The 24,021-nt window shown below is 33.8% G+C and overlaps 2 protein-coding genes across 2 annotated transcripts; one reads left to right on the forward strand and one right to left on the reverse strand.

The window, feature by feature from the left end:
• Positions 1-274: 274 nt before the first annotated feature.
• On the forward strand, positions 275-3,014 carry LOC125812282 (putative F-box/LRR-repeat protein At5g02930). Its single transcript, XM_049491793.1, has 4 exons — positions 275-284; positions 1,412-2,241; positions 2,322-2,471; positions 2,691-3,014. The coding sequence occupies exons 1-4, from the start codon at positions 275-277 to the stop codon at positions 3,012-3,014; spliced, it is 1,314 nt and encodes a 437-aa protein (XP_049347750.1).
• Positions 3,015-5,797: 2,783 nt separating this feature from the next.
• On the reverse strand, positions 5,798-10,085 carry LOC125812216 (translocase of chloroplast 159, chloroplastic). The gene has a single exon (XM_049491739.1). The coding sequence runs from the start codon at positions 10,004-10,006 to the stop codon at positions 5,936-5,938; it is 4,071 nt and encodes a 1,356-aa protein (XP_049347696.1). The 5' UTR covers positions 10,007-10,085; the 3' UTR covers positions 5,798-5,935.
• Between the last annotated feature and the right edge of the window lie 13,936 nt (positions 10,086-24,021).

The following is a 24,021-nucleotide window of genomic DNA, read 5'->3' on the forward strand; positions in this document are numbered from 1 at the left end:
TAACAAATTTTCTAGACATCATATTAGGAAAAAAAGTTAAAAGATGATAAAAAAAAAAGATAAATAATAATATTGGTCATAGGAAAGTGCCACGTCATCTTGTATATGTCTAGATTTATATTATATATAGATATAGATTGTTGGACCAAAAATATCAAACAAATCCACTCTACATTAGTTCATCTGTTACCTTTTGTATGTCAAGAAAAGGAAAGAGAGAGAGCTATATTTCATCAAATTCAAAAAAAGGATATAAACAGCTTTTGCAAACATCATGACTCCAGGTATATGTCATCCTCTCTTCTTCCTCTTTTGGGCTTTTGGGGATGAATTTGATGATATTTGAAAAGAAAACAAAAGTTAGAGTTGAAAAAGGGTATTTGAAAATTAATGTAAAAGAAAAATAATAGTTGAAAATGTGCTTGGTGTTATATGAATCCAATGCATTTGGTGAATGTCTATTCAATGAATGTTATCTTATATATATATATACCTTAACTTTTGTAATCTTTGGGTGATTTATCATCCTATAAACTAGGAAGTTCTTGATTTTTGGAAGATACATATGAAGCCATTTAAATAAAATGATCTCTACTTTTTACCTCCATATCTTTGGTTTATATTTCTTATTCTATATTGCTCATATTTTATAATACGTTATCAGCATGATTCTCTAATAATCAATTGAGTTATATACGTCTACAAATTTGTTTCACATTAAAATTGTAGGTTTTCATTTTTGTGCTACGAACATCAAGCGAGAAATAAAATCATAAATGATGAACGACATAAAGTCTTGGAAAAATTAAATACTTTGGCCAAAGTTGCAACTAATGGAAGTCAATTTAGGCAAGTGGTGACACCAACATGAAATAATTTCCGGTATTGATGTTCTTTCGATTACATTAAGGTATAGTTTCTAATTAAAATGATACCTTTCTTTTTATCGAGATCCATGATGGTAAAATAATATCTATTTGATGCCTTTGTATCTCTTTTATGTTGTATTTTAATTGATTCAGGAAAACTTATGTGTTAGTTTTGTAACTCGTGTGAAAATGCTTACAAATGTTAGAGGATTTACAAATAATAACTATACAAGTGTTAGTTTATAAAGAAAAGTAGTACATGTTTGAGATAATATTTATGTGACTCGGGGCATAAAGGTTTTTCATAAAAGTCTTGGCATTATTGTATATAGATGTGTTCTCTTGTGGTGGATGCAATGAGATTTTCTTTTATTTGGCAATATATGAAAAACTTGAATGCATTTAGGAAAATTGTTGTCATGTTAAATATGTTATCCATGTATAACTAAATTTTTGCAATGAATGTACTCTCTAGTACTGTGATTATTTTTCCAATACATTTAACCAAACATGCCATAAAATTATTCATTTTCTCCTCGCAGATGCTAAAAGAGTTGTTGGTGGAGGGGAAAGAGAAGATAGGATCAGTAAACTGCCAGGAAATGTTATGAATCGTATCGTAGAGCTTCTTCCTGTTGAAGACGCAGCAAAAACCAGTATTTTATCCAAAAAATGGAGATACATTTGGGCCAGGCTTCCAAATCTGTGGTTGAACAGGGCCTTTTGGATATATTGCACAACTCAACAAATTTTCAGAGAAAGAGTAAATACAATTCTCTTACAACATCTTGGAGATATTGAGAAGTTTCATCTTGTAGAATCAGTACGTTCGTCTTTATATGCACATACTGATAGATGGTTGGTTTATGTCACTAGAAAAGGTGTCAAGGAGTTATGCCTTTACATGCCAGATAATCGCACTTATAAAGTGCCGTCCTGTGTACTTAATTGTCCAACCCTGACAAATTTGGAACTCTTCAAGTGTTTGTTCAAACCACCAAAATCCTTTGTTGCTTTCCATCATCTAATAAACCTTCGTCTGCAAAGGATAACCTTTGTACCAACCACTGAGTTTTATGTTATCGATTGCCCCCTTCTAGTCAATTTAGCCTTGGTGGACTGTCGTGGCACTCAATACCTGAACATTATTGTCTCATCACAATTGGAACACTTGGTTGTACATGGGTGTCCCTATCTCGATCTAAATCCCTTTATGAACTGCAAAGGATTGAGAAAGTTACAACTTGAAATAGACAAAGTACTGGATTGCAATCCAAATCCAAAACAGGATGAAAGATCAACTTTGGAAAAGCTTCTGTTAAGCGTCGCAACTACACTTGAGTTTCTCCATATGGGTTTAAGTTGCCTTGAGGTAAGCATTTGACATGTTATTATACTTGTATATCTTATAGGATTTGTATTCATGTTATTCTAATTTTTGTTGCTCTGAAGCTTTTGACGGCTGACACAATTTCTAAGTGCAGTCCTTTTGCGAGCTTGCAAAAGCTGTCATTAGGAATAGACTTGAGTAAACTGCATCAGACTACTTGCTCTCTACAGTTGATTAAGAGTTGCCCCAATTTGAGCATACTTCAGATTTCGGTAAGTAATGGAAAATTATAAAGTGATCATAACTTGATATGTGTACTTCTTTATAGTTGTGACTGCCAATTTGAATTCCGGTTCCACTCCTCTCTAAGTTTTTTGTCCTGGAATATAACATGATATGGAACGCATCCACTTAGTAAGATAGGTTTATGTGGTATGTTTATGTAAGCACGAGAAGTTTTAACTGATTCAATATTTGTTTTATACCATTAGGTATGTGCTTCTGGCGACAATGCTGAAGCGGTTTTGAAATACCTTGACAGACCGATTACTTGCTTGGACCTACGACTCAACAACCTCAAGTATGTCGTGATCAATTGTTATGAGTGCTCAAAGACTGAATTGTTTTTTACAAAGCTATTGTTTGCTTGCGTTCCATCTTTGGAAAGGATGTACATTGAGCAGAAAAAAGCCATTGATTCCAGAGAGGAGAGCAAAATCATCAAAAAGTTGATGTGTTTCCTCAGAGCTTCTCCTTCCATTTTCCGGATTAGGAAATTAAGAACCACAACGTACACGTCATATATAATGGAATAATTTAGTATGTGTGTGTACACAAATTTGCTTACATTTAGACTTGTCATTCCAGTTTCAGGCTTCTATCATATTGTAGAAGCTCTTGTACTTATAACACCAATCTTGGGTGGTATTTCCGTTGTCCTGCATTTCATTTTAAAAGACTTAGTGTTTGGGATACTTTGTTTGTCACTTACTTTTCTACTTTATATATTGAATTGAACTAGTTAATAGTAAATTTGTCTACCTATTGGTTGGGAACATAGGTGTCATCATGACTTGTATTTTTGGGTCGGGACGATATTAGATGGACTCACAAGAAAAAGGTTGAGAATTATCAAGTCTGTAGATTTTTGGGAGTTAACTACAATAAAAAACAAATTTAAGCGGCGATAAATATGACATTAATAAAGAGTACTAAAGTTTTTACCAGCAATAGTTGGATTTTGATGTTGCTAGAGACTTCAGGGACATATTTAGTGATAATTAAGTTATTGTCGTTAATTAGTTGTTGCTAAAGATATTTTTGGTGTAGTGCTTAGCTTTTACATTTTGATGTCTAGTCTTGTTCTTATTCTGACATTTACACATTATTATTTGACAATTCATTTCCTTGTGGCGAAAATTGGAACTGCTGAAGACTATTCTTTCACACCATTTTCAGATTTGTCTAGCTAAAAGAAACTTGATACATAAATTATGCGAGCAAGAGTGAGAATCTTTGAAGAGATTTCGTAGAATTCCTTCAATAAAATCCTTCCATGATATCTCAGTCATTTCTTGAAATTTTTCCATTGCCTCTTTTTTGTCGATACACTATAATCTCTCATGTAACACTCAATTCTAGTCGCAATCTGACCTCTACCCTTCCCTACCTGGATTGGAAATCAAAATGTGTTGTTATAAGTCACGATTCATACTTGTCACATCTAGGGGTACTCTTGGAACATGTTGTGTGATTTGATCTTTTTTCCCTTATGGGATTATCTAATAAACTCATAAAGGCGGAAGGAGTGTTTAATAAACTGTCTGCCCGTAGGCTAGGCAATGCAAACAAATGAGGCACTACAATGATCTTGTTTAGTTCCTGGAAGGATCAATATATTAGATTCCTGTGATTTAGCAAAGATATAACATTTAAAGAGTCTACTGCTATTTCCAGTGGAGTAAAATAGGTTTTAAAAGCCACGTGCAAACCAAAAGTGGATAATAGGTAATACAGAGGAACATGTTTCAGTAATACGTGTATATATACACCATCATCTTGTGCATCACGCAATACATTTACCTACCACTAGACAGAGTGTCTAGAGGCAATTTATTTAAAAAATAAAAAACCCTCATGGATAAGTACAAGCAAGGGGGACTTGGTCTGACCTTATCTATCCAAATGAAATAACAAACATCCACTAATTAACAAGCGTGAAGAAAAATAAGAGTTAGAGAGAACTAGGTATTTTATGATTAACATAGACTTTATAATACACTCTCGGATGATATTACAAATGAGAATTCTTAGAAAATGCAAAAATATGTTAGCCAAGAAGAAAGTTGAGTTTTCAAACTCAAATTTTCTTTTATAAATGTATAAATAATTTGAAAGATAGATTGTCCATCTAAAGTAACCTGAAGTATTTTTCTCTTGTCTTCTTCTTCAAATATGCCAACAACAATTGATAGTTCATCATTTCTTCTTAGATTTGTTGGATTGTATTGAAGCTATTGACATTGTCATATGATTCTGCTTTGCTAGTCGCATCGGAAGGTGCGTTGGAACAAACTCCCTAGTCATTTTACCATCTCAACTATGTTGTCTTCCATATGTCTTCTATTTTACTTTTGTTGCTTCCGCTTCTTTGTTCCCTAGGTGATATATCTACATCCCTAGCTACTTTATCAAAGCATATGTCTAATATATTATCTTCCTCATCCTCGTTAAGAAAATCCTCACCCAAATCAATAGCATAAGCGTTAGTTGGACTAAGTCCTGCAGCTAAGGCGCCTGACTCATTCTTCTTTGCAATCACACTTTCTTGTTGTTCCAAATTCCCTTGAGCTAGCTGCTGCCCCGTAGAATTCATCAATTGCTTTCCAGACTTATTGACTGTCGTGGTACCACACCCTTTATGCTGATGATGGATACCAATTGGAGTATTCACCATACTTGTGATTTTTCCACTACTCTTGGGCACAAAAATTGGTGCATTATGGTTGAGATTACTGCCCAAAATTGGTGAGCTATTCTCATGTAAGCTTTCTCTTCTGCTACCATCATTTTGATATTCTTCATCTTCAGCATGTTCTGCCCATGTATTGGCCTTCTCATCCTTTTCACGACCTGGAGAATTACCTTGACTAGTCGGGGAACCTATATGACTACCGGCTGAATTTTTATGTGCAACTAAAGTCCAATTTCTAGCTTCATTATCTTCTACATTGCTGTACTTTTCAGCTTGCAAATCGGTATATTTATCAGTTGTTAGCCGCCCATGTTCATCATTGCCCCGTCCAACAAAATTGGCCTTACGCAACTCAGAATTTTTAGCAACTTCACCATCACCTGTAGCAAGTGATGGATAGAATATTTGGATGTAGAGAATTTTTTATTATTACTGTTGTGTGTATGTAAAGGGTCAAATTTATCCATGTACTTCGAAAAATTGTTTATATTTATCCACCATCTAAGCTGTGGAAGAAATATGCCCTCGTTGTTAGCATTTTGATCACATATGGTCCTCCAAACGCAGACGAGACAACTCCTTATCAGAACACAAAATCCTACAACATTTTGATGGCATGTACCATAAGTATAACTCATGATTAGAAAGGAGAAATTCTATTGAGAACTTCAGAGATTGAATGGACAAATACAAGAAAACTACCACTACAAACTTTTTTTAAAAAAATGGAGGTGCAACTGGCATTTGTCTACGATACAACAACTACATTAAGTTCTTTCCACTTGTCTGAGGAAAAAGGGTCATCATTATTGCTCTAGCAATTGGCAGAAGTCCTAAAATAGCAATCTGTAGTTGATCTGAAGTGCTTGTCTTAACTGTGATTTGCCCGCTTTTCTTGCTGTTTAATCCGGCCCTAACAGCAATCTTAGAATTCCTTCCAACAGAGAACTGAGATTGCAGATTGCATCCCCATATGAGATCATTTCTCCATTTCATCAAAGAAAGGCCGAGTGAACTTTGGTCCTGTCCAACAGGGTAATCTTTCTCTCTCAGACGCAACTCTAAGTTGGCTCCATATGCTGCATTACCCTGAGACATGATGGTGCCAGTACTTCCCACCACAACTAACTGTTTACCAATGGAAAATTGGTCCTCCAATTTCAATCCTGTCACTAAATTGTCGCCCAAGAAAGTAATGGATACCCCTGCAGCTGTTTTATTCGTTTTCAGATTTTTCACTTTTGTTTCTCCCTTCAAAATATAGGCAAGTTGCTTTCCTACAGTTTGAATGTCGAACCCTACCATACTTGATCCTTTCTTCCCCGTCTTTGCTGAAACAGATGAATCCAAGTGGATGTTGAACTCTTTCTTGTCTTTTGTGAGCTGAAGAACTATTACTGCAGGAAACTGACCAGCAATGGCGAGGTGATCCTCAATGCTCACACCATCATATCCACAATCGTGGTCCCAGCTCTGGGAGTCCATAACAGGCCTGGCAAGAAGTTGAGACGAAGGTTCTAAATACCGGTATCTGTAAGTTGGGTTGTCCCCGTCAAAAGAATTTGGGAGCACCATGTCAGGTAAAGGGATTGCTACTCCTGCCTGGCTCCCTGTTTCCTGGTCAGCACCTTCTTCCATGTAATCACCTATCTCTGCCTTGCCTTTCTTCTTCATGTCCCGAAGCCTTTTCAACTCCTCCCTCCATTGTTTCTTCTGAAGCAGCTTCACACGGTAATCGTACTCGTCAAAATATGCTCTCTTCTGCTCCTTGCTTAGCTTAGCAATTTGAGATTTCCTCAAAGGTCTGAAAGGTGGAAGGTCATCGTAATCATCAACTTCTTGCTCGGAATCAGATGAATATGCCAGCTCAATGTCTGAGTCCATATCCTCACCAACTTGATTGTTAGAGACTTTAGGATGAACATTTGATTGTAACAGTGAAGATAAAAAGTATGGTAAAGGGAGTGAACGCTTGGGGAAGCCAAAAAGCTTTCTGTGGTCATGAAGATCTTGATCTTTCATGATGGAATCTACTTCTGCTAAAATCTTTATTGAGTAACACAGAAGCAGAAGCTGCGATCTCCAATTTTCTCCATTTGGAAGCAATATTTCTCCTTTGTCATTCTTTGGACTGACTGGGTGGTTTTCAACAAGAGCAAACGGACGACTCATCAACCCAGCATTCATCGTGTGTGGATCACCTATGGAGTGGTCAATTAACTGTTGAATGATACGGGAGCACTGAGCAACAAACATTTCATAGCTTACAGGATACCCCGAGGGTCCATCTGGAGGACTTGAAGCAGCATGTGTCAGGGTAACTATGGCATTACGCCATATTGATGGACCAAGATAACTACTGATGGACTTCAATAATGATAGATCACCAAGATCTCTAGACTGTGTGTCAATGCGGTCGACATAGAGGACTACATCAGGACTGTATTTCTTCATATATTTCTTTATGGACAACAAAGTTCTTCGGTTAATGGATTGCTCCGTCAGGGAAGATCTGAAACCAGGAGTATCCAAGATGTTCAATGTAACTCCATCCAGTTGTCCAATTATCTCCTTCACATTGGTAGTCGCAGGTACAAATGCATCAACCATTGATTTGGCTTCACCAAAGATAGAGTTTATTGTTGCACTCTTACCAACTCCTGTTTTACCAATAACCAGGATAGTCAGAGAAAAATTCGAACTGTCTGTATCCTCTGCTTCTAACTCCATAGCTAACTTCTGGGCAGAGTCAAGGCTTGATACTTGAGAGGCTGACTTCCCTGCAGCGCGAACTAACCGGTATAAGACCTGTGCAGCTATGGAATCTTCAGGAGACCGGTTTAGTTTGTGGATGAGCCGCAAGAATTTTACTCTTAACTGTTGTAATTTCTCAAGCTTCTTCTTTTCTTCTTCACTCAATATCCCTTCTGATATACCTTCAGTCTTATTCTCAGATAGGGGAAACTTATCTGCACTGGTTGGCTGACCAGGTCTAGACGAGTGAAATGTGGATCCCAAGTTACCCGGACGCTCCAGAGAAAAAACCCGTGTACCATCAGCTGACGGAATTGAAACATTTCTACCTTCAGGCCCAACACCGGTAGCAGCCCTCAACAACGCAGCTAGTGCTTCTGCATCAAACATCTCACTCTCTTCACTTTCTTCGTTTGTATCTACCTCTTCATCTGAGTCAGTCACTAACTCACCATCAACCTTTGGTAAATGACCCTCAGAAACCTCTCCATCGTAGTCGGCAGTGGCTATTTGTTGGTCCAACTGATCAATGATAAGTTTCATACCACAGGATCCATCAAAGATCAAACTTTCATCATTTTCATGTAAGAATGGAACTTCTTCATTTTTGAACAATTTGACTGTATCAATGTCATTGCAGTTGGCTTCTAAGTCTGGATTTAAACAAGCCTCCCTGTGTTGTGCTTTATCTGATAACTTAGGTAGATCATCTTCAGCTCTGGAGGACAAAGTTACATCTGATGAAGAATATACTTGTTCTTCAGCTGTTGATGGTACTGAAATATCAGTGCACTCCAAGCTCTCAGCTTCACTATCCTTGATGGGTTCATGATAAGATTCGGTTTCAGTTCTAGTGGCAATATCCTGACAATCACTTCCTTGATAAACCCCATCCTCCTTACTTTCTGATTTCTGACTGTCCCCAGAAGCTCCAGTAAGTAAGATGATGTTTCCAGAGTTCAATTCATCAGCTCTAAATTTTGATACTCTATTTTCTTCCCTTGGGATGGAGTAAGCAGTATCAGAAGGCTTAACATCACGAGACGAATCTGCACTTTTTGCCTCTACACTACTATCAAGAATTTGGCTTTCTTCTGCGAAAAGCTCTTCATCATTGTCCAACTCTTGTCCCAACAAAGTAGATTCTTTACTTGCAACCTGATACAAATCTTTTCCTCCTTCTAAAGTATCATTGGCCGCACCTCCCTCCGTTATGAAATTCTGAACAGTGTCAACTTCAACTTTATCCTCTTCTTTACTGTCGGAACCCAAAACCATCTCAACATTTTTTGTAAAGATCAAGTCCTCTTCCATCCCAGATTGTATCGCATTCTCAGACTCTGATTCATAATCCGAAACATCTGAGATTCTAACTTTTGGAGCACTATCTAACCTATCCAACACCACTGCATTCGGAATTCTAAAGACACCTGAAACATCATTGTCTTCTAGAACACCAGTACTCAAGTACTCATCATCTTCACTATCCCAGGACAACTGTGCAATTGGAATGCCTCGAATTGCACTATCAACAACTCTAGTTCCCTCTTTATCAGACCCATCCATCGATGCCCCTGTAGCTAGCTCATCCACAACAAAAGGACTATCACTAAATTCACCATGTCCTTCATCAATTCCCCTATCTACAACAAAAGGTCTATCCCTATATTCATCTTCTGCATACGGGTCAGTTAAAGAAGACCTAGAATCATCATAATCCCCCACACTACTACCTCTTTCAACAATTTCTTCATCTGGGTTTTTCACAAATGGTCTAGAAACAACAAATTGATTACCAAAATGAGTTTTTTCAAGATTTTGCTCATCTGGGTCAGACAGAAATAACCTTTCAGAAGCAGTTTCAAACTCATCCTCCTCACCACTAACAAAACCTTCAGAGTCACTACCATAATAACTACTACTACTATTTTTTTGTCCATTAGCAGAGATAGAGTATTCAAAGTCAGAATCATCAATAGTAATAGGAGCTCTAATACCTGTTGAAGTGAAAAGAGGGACATTTGCAGGTGGGCTCCCTTGTGTTGTAGAAAGTGGAACACCATAAATCTTTGAGTCCATGGTGACAAAAACAATAGAGTATTTCTTTAAGTCCCCCAATATAAAAACACACAGAAGAACACAAAAACAGGGAAAAGGGGGGTTTAGGGTAGGGTTTGCTTTTTGGGTTTTTTCAAGATTGGTGTTTTATGTTTGTTGTTGGTGAATGAGCTCATGATTGATAGGGGCTGTAATTTTCTTGGTTGGTGTAATGGTTAGAGAAGGTCACATAAACATAAACCATGGCGATAAGGCTCTTGGACCTCTTTTTGTCTTCTTTCAAACCTTCTCTTGTAGTATTTCTTTTTTTTATTATTTGACATGCCTCTACTATATGTATAATATTCCTTCCTTTTTTTTCAACTATACTTCGATTTAGGTGGGCATAGTATGGTATAGTATATACGGAATATCATATTGAAATTAAATATTTTTTATATTGGAAAATGTATATTGTGATATTTGGTATACGTTTTTAAAAAATTTGGTATTTATTACAGTATTCTATAGTAATATGTAGAATTCATATATATATATATATTATATCTAAAGGAAAAACTCAAATTTGTCATTGGACTTTGATAAAAATCTCATTTATGCCACCGTTAAAAGTTTGGCTTCCATTTGAGAAAAGGCTCAATCATGTCATTATTTAGAGAAAATGACATAAATAGTCTCTTAACTATAGGAGTAGGTCTAAAATTGTCCCTTAACTATACACGTAACTGATTTAGTCTTTTAACTATTCAAAAACTTATCAGCTTTGGTCTTTTAACTATAAACTTATCAATTTTAGTCTCTTAACTATAAACTTACCGATTTTAGTCCTTTAAGTATTCAAAAATTTATCAGGTTTGGTTTTTGTCTATTTTTTAAATACAAATAGCTTAAGTTTATATTAACGAAAATCTTCGTGAAATTAAATCTTTAACCCATTTTTTAAGTTGTTTCTCTATCCCCACCCTTTTTTCTTCAAACTATTCTTATGAAAAGAACAATAACGTCAATGATTCAAAATAAAATTAATGAGGAAAGAAGATATAAATCCTAATTTTATTCAATGGAGGATAAAATTACGCATATAATTGTTGTTAATGACTTGAATCCGCACTTGAATATGCTAATATGTGCGGATTTTATTTTATTTACTCTAATTTCTTTACGTAAAATAAAATGAATAGAATAATAAAATTGATCTATTTAAAAAATTACAAATCTACCATTTTATAAATTTCAATTTCTGAAAAATTAAATCAATGAAGTCGTTGGAGTACAAACTTTGGATTTAACGGGTAATATTTATTTTTTCTATAATAAATTTTAGCATATTCAAGTCATTAGTAGCAATAACATGCTTCATTTTATCATCTGCTGAATAAAATTATGACTTATATTTTTTTTTCTCCTGAATTTTATTTTAAATCATTGAGGTTAAGGTTCTTCGCACAAGGTTAATTTGAAGAAAAAGTAACGGAGAGAGAAACAATATAAAAAATTGCTAAAAGATTTAATTTCCCGAGGCATGGATTCCGTTAATATAAACCTAATCTATTTGTATTAAGAAAATGGACAAAGATCAAACCTGATAAGTTTTTGAATACTTAAAGGACTAAAATTGGTAAGTTTATAGTTAAGAGACTAAAACCGGTAAGTGTGTAGTTAAGGGACCAAAAATGATAAGTTTTTGAATAGTTAAAGGACTAAATCCATTAAGTGTATAGTTAAGGGACCATTTTAGACCTACTCCTATAATTAAGGGACTATTTATGTCATTTTCTCTCATTATTTGTCAACTTAAATGGCATAAATGAGCCAAACTTTTAACAGATAACATAAATAAGCCTTTTGACAAAGTTCGATGAAAAAATTGAGTATTTCTTCTTTTAAAAAATAATTTAATTAGTGATGTGGCCGAATCATAATTGACCACGTGTAAAAAAATATTTTGCAACGGAAATTATTTTTAGTTAAAATAATGACATGGATGAACTTTTTTTCAAATAAAAATGACATAAATAAACCAAACTTTTGACAGATGAAATAAATAAATCTTTTGCAAAAGTTTGATTACATATTATATTTGAGCCATCGAATATGGCATATATCACCAATTTACTAAAATAATATCTATCTCCAGAGTTGAATTGGAAGTTGGAATTAGAAGTTAGAATACATATGCTCCTACTATTTCTTTTGCAAAGTGATCCAGAAGCCATTTTCACTACAATTTGAGAAGTGGAATAAGTCATTTGAAAAGTATTTTAGATCTCATGGAGCTACATATGCCAAGTTAGATTTTAGATGGTTATTGAAATAATTTTTTATGAAGTTATTTAACAAAGATAGTTTTAGTCTAATATGATGGAGATGTTTTAAAAAAAATTAAAGTTATATTTTTTATTATCTCAATATATGTAAGTTGAAGTCACACAAACTATGGTTACCGAACAATCATACCACAAAATATCAAAATTGAAATTAAAAATATCGCCGAACTAAACGTTATTCGTGGCAACATATTGTGGTGACCGTTCATCTTCGACATAGAAGATTATCAACCACCGAGTTTTCTTTACGACTGCTGAGTTGCAGCTAAGGGTGTCAAAAATGAGCCCAAATATAGGTAATCCGTTCATAATTTTGAGGGTTGGGCTCAAAATAATTTAAATTTGGTTCAACCTTAACCCAATCAAGCTTTAACCCCTTTAAAGAGAATCCTCGATTGGGCCAAATTTAATCTCCAATTTCAACCCGTTTTATGACTCTTTATTTGCATTGATGTAATGAATATTTGTGTATTGAAAGTATGAATTACTATCTATTTTATATCTTTTAGAATTTATCTATCCATTTGTAACTTCTTTTTTTAATTTTTCTTAAGTTGAAATTCAAATTGTGGCTATAAAACTTAAATAACAATATATTAAAATTATTGACATTATGCGGGTCAAATTGGGGGGGTCAAGACCCAACCTATTTTTAAGCTCATTTGTGCCCAAAGTAAACTTGGGCGGGTCAGGACTGAACCCAATTTCTATTTCAACCCACTTTAATATCTCCAATTTCAACTCAACCCATTTATTTGACACCCCTAATTGCAGCTAAAGGCAATATTGTGGCGACTTTCCTACCATTAATTACCCTATGAATCTGAAATTTAGGATGATTTGGTATAACTTTTGAGTTGTTTTGGATTGTTCTAATGTTTGAATTCAAGGAAGAAGACGAAGTCAAATTTTTTTATAGTAGTGTATAGTATTGTGTATGAGTATATAAATAATATTGTATAGTTAGTATTGTATATGAGTATATAAACACCTCTTATAATTTTGTATAGTCTTATATACTATTTTCTTTGTCCCTAATTACTTGTCTACATTTCTTTTTTTAGTTGTCCCTAATTACTTGTCTACATTTCTTTTTTTAGTTGTCCCTAATTACTTGTTCAATTTGATAAATCAAGAAAGGACAATTTTTAAACCTTATCATAAAAAAATCAAAACTTTGTATATAGTTGTATAACGAATTTTTAAAACATTGTTGTAAGAAAATTTAAAGATTTTACTGATAATATTTGTATTTTTTGATTTGCAAGGAAAGAGAAAAAAAAATACAAAATATGTTCTTTGAATTTTCATATATTTAATATTTAATTATTATTTTATTGTTAGTTAATTTTTAAAAGAAAATAAAACAAATCGAACCCTATATCATGTAAATTTTATCCCAATCTTTGTCAAAAACATATTCTACTGGGAAGGAGGAGATTCTACTTTTTCTTCCCAATTTTTTTAATCTTATCCAAAATTTATAAGGACATTTACTATTGAATCATCACTACTTATAATCTGATAGCTAAGTGGTCAGTACTAAAGAGTTTGCAATGGATGAAACATGTAAAATTTGGTTTTATTTACACATGCATATCATACTTTTAAGTTATGCAAAAAAGTTTTACCGGAAAAAACCCAAAAAAAAATCAAAAAATTTGAGGTTGAAAAATTCGAGTTTTATTAGTTTGATTTGGTTTATAAATTTAAAAATACAACACAAATGATTTGATTTGATATTTAAATCAAAATGAAATAGTAAGTTTCTTTTATACCTTTATTTTTGTTACTTCATGTGATTCATATCAAATAACTATTATCTTAATTAAGAACTCTATTGTTCTCTCAATTTAGTTTCTTTCAAAAAACAGTCCAACTTGCGTTGTTTAATTTGACAAATATTTCATGTTGTCATTATCAAAATTGATTCTATGAGTATACTTTTTTGTAGTTGATGGGGAAAAATGTTTAACAATGGATAGTGGTTAGTACTTACCTTCCCAAGTGGGGATAAATGATTAGATACTTTGAAATATTTACTTGTTGTTTACATGTACCACATAGTGTAACTGTTGATTTGTTTGAGTCTTCCTCTATACTACCAATCGCCGAATGCCAAGGAATATTCGTAAATAGTGTAACTTAGAGGCAGCTCAGCTGGTTAGAGCAAAGGACTTCAATCCTGAAAAGAGCATATATATTTTGGGATTCTCTTCATCTCAGAAGTGGATTTTTCTACAAGGGTACTTTAGTCTGACTACGGCTATGAAAAGTTTATCGAAAGAGTTTAAACTCGACTCTACTTAAGTGATGGACATTTGTGTGATACAGGTAAACCAATTGCTCTAGGTTAATTAAAAACCAAATGATTTTCTCAAATTAATACCACAAATCCAAATCGGGAGTGGTTGTGACTCTTCCTGATGAGTATAGTATACAATTCAGGCTTGAAGTCTTTTAGACAGTATGAGAGACAATTAACACTTTTGTACATTGATTCATAGATTATATGTAACCGTGTTCTTTTAAAATAATGAGAAAGAATATTCACATATGTAAGCTTATATAAATTGATTGAAAAATCTAAATAGTATCTGTCACTATCCTGACCTACCGCCAGATATTTCCTAGTGGAGAACTAACTAACTACTCACACGCAATCTAATAAGTAATCAAAAACAAGCAGTTTCGAAGATTAATACTAGTGTACTCATCATGCTTGCATTCGATGAATACTCCTCAAAAATAAGGTAATGTTATGTTTTTCCACTTAAAAACGTATAAAAATTATGTACCAAAATTGTACATATATTTGTGCCAATTCTGTTTTTTATAGTCGGATGAGGCATGGTGCCATAGACTTTCATTTTGTGCGGGATCAGGTGCAAAACAAAGATATTGATGAAGTCAAACACTTACATGTTGCATGCTAACATACTCACTAAGTCATTGTCACGTGCTTCATTTGAGCGGCTCTTTCCCAAGTTGGGTATGATTGATACCAGCACCAACTTGTGTGGGTGCAATAACGACTGAATATTCTTCCTATGTCTTATCTTATTCTTTTTTTAGTTGTTTTTCAATTTCTAAAATTAGAGTTCATCTCAATTAGAGAGAGTTCACGGGTTTGTGAGAGGGTTAACTTTCTCCGTCGGATCCTATGTGTTCAGGGTAGCTAGTGAGGGGGCTTCCTTCCAGTCCATTGTGAGCACCGCTAAGGAGCAGAGTTAATAATTTTAGAGAAGTTTGGGGATCCCAAGATGGCCCATTCTTCCGGTCAATTTTTCGAGGCCTCATTTGGAGGCAAAAGTTCACATAGAGGTAATAGTTCTTTTCAGCGTTGTGGACCGGTTCCTACTTTTATGCAAGCGGCTGAGAGTGCGCAGTTAGCTCGAGGTCATATGGTTCTGGCCGAAGTGGCCATGGTAGTTTGTCTGGTTCGCAATAGCACTTATCTGTGTCGAGATCTTGTTATACCTGTGGGGATCCAGGTCACATGATGCGACAATGTCCTCTTCAGACTCATTCAAAACCTTGGCATTCTTATTCAACTTCTCCAGCTAGGGATGCAACACCTCCGGCCATGGATCGAGGCAGAGTTCAAACTGGTAGAGGTGGCAGGACTACTAGTAGGGATACTCTAGCTCCGCAGGGTAGAGGTAGAGGTTCTACTCAGACTATATGTGGCTATGAGGGCCGGTGTTATGCTTTTCTTATGGAGGCCTATGACAAAGATTTTTGATGTTGTGGTCACACGTATCGTCCCAGTTTTCCATCGACCTCGTCTGTATTGTTTGATCCGGGATCTACTTTCTCATATGTGTCTACCTATTTTGCTGCTAGGTTTGATATGTAGTCTGATTGCATGCATGTGCCTATTCATGTTTCTACACCAGTAGGTGAATATTTAGTGGTGGATCGAGTGTATCAATCCTGTCTTGTTTCTTTGGCCAGGTATGATTCTTAGGTAGACTTGATTTTTGGGATAGTAGAATTTGATATCATCTTGGATATGGATTGGCTCTCTCTGCATCATGTGATTCCTGATTATTATGCTAAGGTTGTGACTTAGCGATGTCAGGTGCCCCAAAAGTTGAGTGGATGGATGCTAGTGGTTCTTACCCTATCAAAGTTATCTCCTTCATTAAAGCTCAAAGATTGGTTGATAGAGGGTGTTTGTCCTACTTGGTTTTCATTCGAGATACTAGTGTTGAGCCATTTCCCATGGATTTTGTGTATGTGGTTCGAGAGTTTTTAGATGTGTTTCCTATTGATTTTCAAGGTGTTCCTCCGGATAGGGGTATTAATTTTGATATTGACTTAGAGTCAAGCACTAAGCCCATCTTTATTCCTCTTTATCATATGTCTTTAGCTAAGTTGAATGAATTGAAGGATCAGTTACAGGTTTTTTTGAGTAAGGGGTTTATTCGCCTTAGCGTTTCTCCATGGAATGCTCATCTGTTGTTTTTAGGATGTATGATGGATCCATGATGGTGTGTATCGACAGTTGAACAAAGTGACAGTGACGAACAAGTATCCTCTTCCTCGTATTAATGATTTGTTTGATCATCTTCAGGGTGAACCTTTGTTCTCCAAGATTGATTTGTGATCTAGTTATCACCATCTAAAGATTAGGGCATCAGATATCCCTAAGATAGCATTCAAGACTCGTTATGGGAACTATGAGTTTCTTGAGATGTATTTTGGTTTGACTAATTCCCCTGCAGCGTTCATGGAGTTGATGAACGCGATGTTCCGATCTTATCAGGATTCCTTTGTGATAGTGTTCATTCACAACATCTTGGTGTACTCCAATACTAAGGAAGATCACGATTGGTATTTGAGGATTGTACTCCAGAGATTGAGGGAAGAGAAACTTTATGTCAAGTTCTCAAAGAATGAGTTTTGGCTTGATTTTGTGGCATGTTTGGGACATGTGGCGTCCAAGGAGGGTATTCGGGTAGATCCAACCAAGATTGAGGTAGTGAGGGGTTGGACCAGACCTATATCAGTTACTGAGATCCGGAGTTTCGCCGGACTTGTGGGCTATTATGGATGATTTGTTCAGAGCTTCTCTACCATTTCATCCCCTTTGACTAGACTGACTCGACAAATTGTGAACTTCCTGTGTTCTTGTGATTGTGAGGAGAGCTTTCAAAAGCTCAAGACCTTGTTGACATCAAAAGCTCAGAATTTCTGCAATTCTGCTGTATTTGCCGATTTCTGTTATTCCGCTGTATTAGTTCTGTGATTTTTGTTATCTAAAACATACTGTATTTTCTGTATTTAGAACCAATTTTCTGTATTTTCTATTTTTTTCTGTATTTGTTTACTGTATTTTCTGTTTTTCTGTTTTTTCTGTATTTGTTTGGTATCAGAGCGAAAAGTTTTTGGGACGTAATAATTTAAATGAGAAATCTTTTGTATTGTCTAATTTATCCGGCATATCTAATACTTTTGTTGTTATATGTTGTTGTAATTTAATTTTACCTTCTCCTAATGTTACTCCTAGAAAATTTATATGGTTCTTACATAATTTCATTTTCTTTTTACTTACTATTAATCCATTTTTCACAAATAATCTAAACACTGTCTGTAGATGTCCTAAGTGTTCTTTAAGATCATTACTAAATATTAAGATATCATCTACATATACTAAGACAAACCTTTTATAGTCACCGAATATAGTATCCATTTTTCTTTGAAATATTGGAGGGGCAGTTTTTAGTCCAAACGGCATGGCTAACCATTCAAAATGTCCTTCCGGGCTTACTTTATCACTATCCTCCAATGAGGAAAAAACTGATAAGCACGCGTCTTATTTTGTGTAAAAGTTTTGTGAAGTGCAAATAATGCATGTGCGATAGGGCCCAACTGTGTACCCGACATTAATTATTTGAGCTAATCTTTGTAAAAGCGTTGGCCAATTTTAGGCCGTTACTTTTTATTCCATTATCTTAGTGTGTCGGCCACGTTTGGCCACTAGGATTTTTCCACGCTTTATATTAAGTCCCCTCAACCCCTATATAAAGATACTCCTCCACACTTAAAGAAGAACAAGAAAAAAGAACCAGAAAGATAAAAACACAACATATTCCCCTTCCCAATTTTCAGAAAAATGATCACCATTGCTCAATCCAAAAACTCCTAAAAATCTCTCATGTAATATTCAGCTTGTAAAAAAGTTTGTTTTAAGTGTGTAAGAGTCAGTCGGGGTTCCCGAAAGGGAAACCTCTCTGCGTCTAAGTCATGTAAGTCTCTTATGTTTCCTGTAATTTTTCGTAAAAATATATGTAAAGTATGTATATTTTAAATCATGTTTGCTTTAATATGTAAATATGTTTGTAGTATAAAACTACTATTAGTATATGGTTAGACTTTTAACTTCTTAATAACAACGATGGATTAACCTGTAAATTCCTAGGATGTTTCTAAGGCCTTAAAAAAGTTCGTAAAAATTACGGGACGTCTTGTTGGCCATCTACGGGGTGGGGTTAATAAAGAAGTTTTTAAGAATACAGGTTAAAAGGAAGAGATGAATGGGGTAGTAACATAAAAAGAAAAGAAAAAAAAGAGAGGGAAAAACAGGATATATATGAGATAAACATAACCAGACACGAGTAAGAGTGAGTATTGAGTAACATTTACAAAAATCGAAATTTTTGTTATTCTACTTTATTTGCTTTACAAAAATCAGAATTTCTGCAATTCTGCTGTATTTGCCGATTTCTGTTATTCCGCTGTATTAGTTCTGTGATTTTTGTTATCTAAAATATACTGTATTTTCTGTATTTAGAACCAATTTTCTGTATTTTCTGTATTTGTTTGAAATTTTCTGTATTTTCTATTTTTTTCTGTATTTGTTTAATGTATTTTCTGTTTTTACTGTATTTTCTGTATTTGTTTAAAATTTTCTGTATTTTCTATATTTTCTGTATTTGTTTGGTATCAGAGCGAAAAGTTTTTGGGACTTAATAATTTAAATGAGAAATCTTTTGTATTGTCTAATTTATCCGGCATATCTAATACTTTTGTTGTTATATGTTGTTGTAATTTAATTTTACCTTCTCCTAATGTTACTCCTAGAAAATTTATATGGTTCTTACATAGTTTCATTTTCTTTTTACTTACTATTAATCCATTTTTCACAAATAATCTAAACACTGTCTGTAGATGTCCTAAGTGTTCTTTAATATCATTACTAAATATTAAGATATCATCTACATATACTAAGACAAACCTTTTATAGTCACCGAATATAGTGTCCATTTTTCTTTGAAATATTGGAGGGGCAGTTTTTAGTCCAAATGGCATGGCTAACCATTCAAAATGTCCTTCCGGGCTTACTTTATCACTATCCTCCAATGAGGAAAAAACTGATAAGCACGCGTCTTATTTTGTGTAAAAGTTTTGTGAAGTGCAAATAATGCATGTGCGATAGGGCCCAACTGTGTACCCGACATTAATTATTTGAGCTAATCTTTGTAAAAGCGTTGGCCAATTTTAGGCCGTTACTTTTTATTCCATTATCTTAGTGTGTCGGCCACGTTTGGCCATTAGGATTCTTCCACTCTTTATGCTAAGTCCCCTCAACCTCTGTATAAAGACACTCCTCCACACTTAAAGAAGAACAAGAAAAAAGAACCAGAAGGAGAAAAACACAACATATTCCCCTTCCCAATTTTCAGAAAAATGATCTCCACTGCTCAATCCAAAAACTCCTAAAATCCTCTCTTGTAATATTCAGCTTGTAAAAAAGTTTGTTTTAAGTGTGTAAGAGTCAGTCGGGGTTCCCGAAAGGGAAACCTCTCTGCGTCTAAGTCATGTAAGTCTCTTATGTTTCCTGTAATTTTCCCTAAAAATATATGTAAAGTATGTATGTTTTAAATCATGTTTGCTTTAATATGTAAATATGTTTGTAGTATAAAACTACCCTTAGTATATAGTTAGACTTTTAACTTCTTAATAACAACGATGAATTAACCTGTAAATTCTTAGGATGTTTCTAAGGCCTTAAAAAAGTCCGTAAAAATTACGGAACGTCTTGTTGGCCATCTCCGGGGTGGGGTTAATGAACAACTTTTTAAGAATACTGGTTAAAAGGAAGAGATGAACGGGGTTGTAACATAAAAAAAAAAAGAAAAAAAAAAGAGGGAAAAACAGGATATATATGAGATAAACATGACCAGACACGAGTAAGAGGGAGTACTGAGTAGGATTTACAAAAATCTGAATTTCTGCTATTCTACTGTATTTGCTTTACAAAAATCTGAATTTCTGCTATTCTGCTGTATTTGCCGATTTCTGTTATTCCGCTGTATTAGTTCTGTGATTTTTTTGTTATCTAAAATCTACTGTATTTTCTGTATTTAGAACCAATTTTCTGTATTTTCTGTAGTTGTTTGAAATTTTTTGTATTTTTTGTTTTTTTCTATATTTGTTTACTGTATTTTCTGTATTTGTTTGAAATTTTTTGTACAACAACCGAAGAATGACCACGAGTAAATTTTTCCGATAATAGAATAGGAAATAACTTTATATCAAGAATATTAACAAAAAATAAGCAAGAAGATAAACAAATCCAGGAGTTAAATGAAGTAATAGATATAGATAAAGACCTAAGAATATTCCAACAGAATCAGTTGAATCTACTAAACCCAAAGATATTATATGATACAGGATATTTCACAAGAAATAATCAGCTATAAAGACATTATAGAGAAGAACAAATTTCAGCCATATGAAAAGAAATAGCTACTATGAATTTAATAAATCCAGAATCCTTACGAGGAATTATACATAACAAACTAACATTAATGCACATGGGCTTAATAGTAGTAGGATTAAAAGGATTAACCAGAAAAAATCTAGGAACTAAAGTATTAATAGTAATATACGATGATAGATGGTCTGACTTAAAGAAATCAATCATAGGATTAAAAGAAGTAGACATGACCAATAATGGAGGAATATTTTATATTAGCCCAGATTTTATGATTAATTTAGGAGAATTCGGAAAGCACATAAAAATAGGAATCTAGACTAAAGGCTACGAAGAAATGAGTAGCGAAAATAATTTACTAATGTGTATAGGTTTCATTGGAAAAGTTGCATCTAGAAGTAATACAAGGTTTAGATTAAAAGTAGAAGATGTAGTAGAGGTAATGGGTAACAAAGGAATAAAATTAATAAAACCAATAAAAATAAATCCAGAAGAATATGCAGGATTAGAATGGAACCTAGAACAATTTAATAAAAAGAAAGTACTCATACCAGAATCTCATCTAATGTATACTAATACAAAAGGAGAAACATCTATTAGATTCACAAACTATAATTACTCTAATCAAACGAATTTAGAAGAAGAGTTAGAATTAGAAGAAGAAAAAGAGTTTATGAATATAGAAATAATACAAGAAGGATATGAAGTAGATGAAGCTTTGCAAGAAGCCGAAAGAAGATATAATAATAATAAAGATATAACTTTTAAATGTAAAGGATGTAAGACAGGAAATATGGGTATATTTGAAGTAGACAGACATTTTAAAACATGCGAATTTAGAACTGATAATATAGGGTACAGAAAAGAATATAATAACCAAGACAAAATAGAAAACGTTGAAACAATACTAGAAAATCTGTATGAAAGTGAAGACGACGAAATAAAAAGAGATTCTATAATAAGTCAAAAAGAGCTTATGAAATCTACTAGTTCAAGTGCTAGTCCGTTCCAACGAACTACTCAACACCATACAATAGACACAAGTATAGGAAATGTACCAAGAAGACGAGTCTATAGGGTAAACCCAGACACAGTAACTGAAAACGTAAGACCAATGGGTAGAAGGATGCCTATAGAAGAACCTATTAGGTTACAAGAAGGAGGAAGTAAAGGAAAAATATTAAACATAGCAGCACATGACCCTCAAATGTGGAATGCAGTAATAGATTTATAGAAATGAATAGTAGTAGCAGACTATATAAAAACATACCAAGATGCAGACGCAGAAACAATGTATAAATATATGGAAACTTTTTTAGGAGAATCTGCAAAGGCCTTATGGGAAGCATATAAATCTAATTTCCCACAAGAATTCCAAGCTTTAGTAAACCTGGGAGCAAACCCGTATAATTTTACAAATAAAATACACAGTTTTATTACAGGAGAAGACCCAAATAGTGGCTTAGTAGTCTTACAAAGAAATGCTTTGATACACCTAGAACAGCTAAGCATTACAAGTTGGTTCCACATAAAGAACTTTCTTAAAGATTATTATTATTACTGTACAATTAGTGGGAATTCTTTTGATGAAGAATTAGTAAAAAAGTTATTTAATAAACTACCAGGAGCCTTAGGCAGAGAAATAGAAGAAAGATGGTATAAAAGAGAAGGAGTAATACAGAATCCAAACGGTAAATGGTCTATAGGACACAAAGTACAACATATAATGGAAGTCTTAAAAGAAAAATGCACAAATATACGAATACAGAAACAACTAAAACAGAATGAAATGAGTTTCTGTAAGAATGTCATGTATACAACCCAAAGTTATGATAAAGGACAAAATAAACCTAAGAAAAGATACAAGAAATATAAACCCTACTATAATCAGCAGTATAATAAAAAATACTATTTAAGAAAATCTTCAGCCAGGAAACCTTATCTAAATAAAGAAAGACATGTTCAAAAATACAGAAATGATAGAAATTATAAAAATAAGCTAGAATGCTTCACATGTGGAAGTATAGAACATTTAGCAAATGTATGTCCTAAAAGAAATAATAGTAGAACTAGAAATTCTCAATTAATCGAAGATTTTCAAGAAACTTTAATTAATGTAGATGAATACATGTCAGACAATGAAAGCATATATTCTATAGTAAGTGTAGAAATAGAAGAAACACACGATCTGATGAGTCAGATTCAGCTAATGAAGAATTAATAAATGAGATGGGATTAGAAATAAAAAATATAGACTTAGAAGAATTACAAATAAATACAATGATGAATGTTTTACAAGAATGTACCCATGAATTTGAAAGGAATAAAGGAATAGATAGTAACCAATGTATTCTATGTAAATGGTATCCAAGCAGAGAAAAAGGACAAAATGTAAGTTTTGCTATGCTGAAGGATGTATCACATGCATAGAAAACCTGTTAAAAATAAAAATAAAAGGACGTGAAAAGATAGATATAAATAATGATACAATAAATTTACGATTAATAACATTAGAAAATAGAATAAACGAACTAGAGCAAAAGGTAATGTCATTAGAAAAAGGAAAACAAAAACTTGAAGAAAATACAGAATCTGTTCAAAAGACAGAAGAAGGGGGATGTACAACACTTCCCCAAGAAGCAGAATTAATGAACATAAAACTAGAGAAAACCATTATGAAAATTTCATATGTAATGAAGATAAAAAATTCACCACTATTAAAGTTTTAGCTAGACTTAAAATACAAGATATTGAGTTAGAAACTTTAGCATTAGTAGACACGGGATGTACAGGTATATAATAAATAAAAAGATTTTACCCCAAAATTAATCAGAACATTAGACAAGCCAATTGCAGCGATGCAAATGGATGGAACATACAATACCTACCAACATTATATCAGAAAAACTCAGGTAAGTTTTATTAATACATGTAATGAATTTTATAAACCAATGTATACACTTGATAGGATATGGGTAAGAGAT

Source organism: Solanum verrucosum, unplaced genomic scaffold (assembly GCF_900185275.1).
Source record: "Solanum verrucosum unplaced genomic scaffold, falcon-dt-bn FXZP01000115.1, whole genome shotgun sequence".
In the NCBI taxonomy this organism is placed as follows: domain Eukaryota; kingdom Viridiplantae; phylum Streptophyta; class Magnoliopsida; order Solanales; family Solanaceae; genus Solanum; species Solanum verrucosum.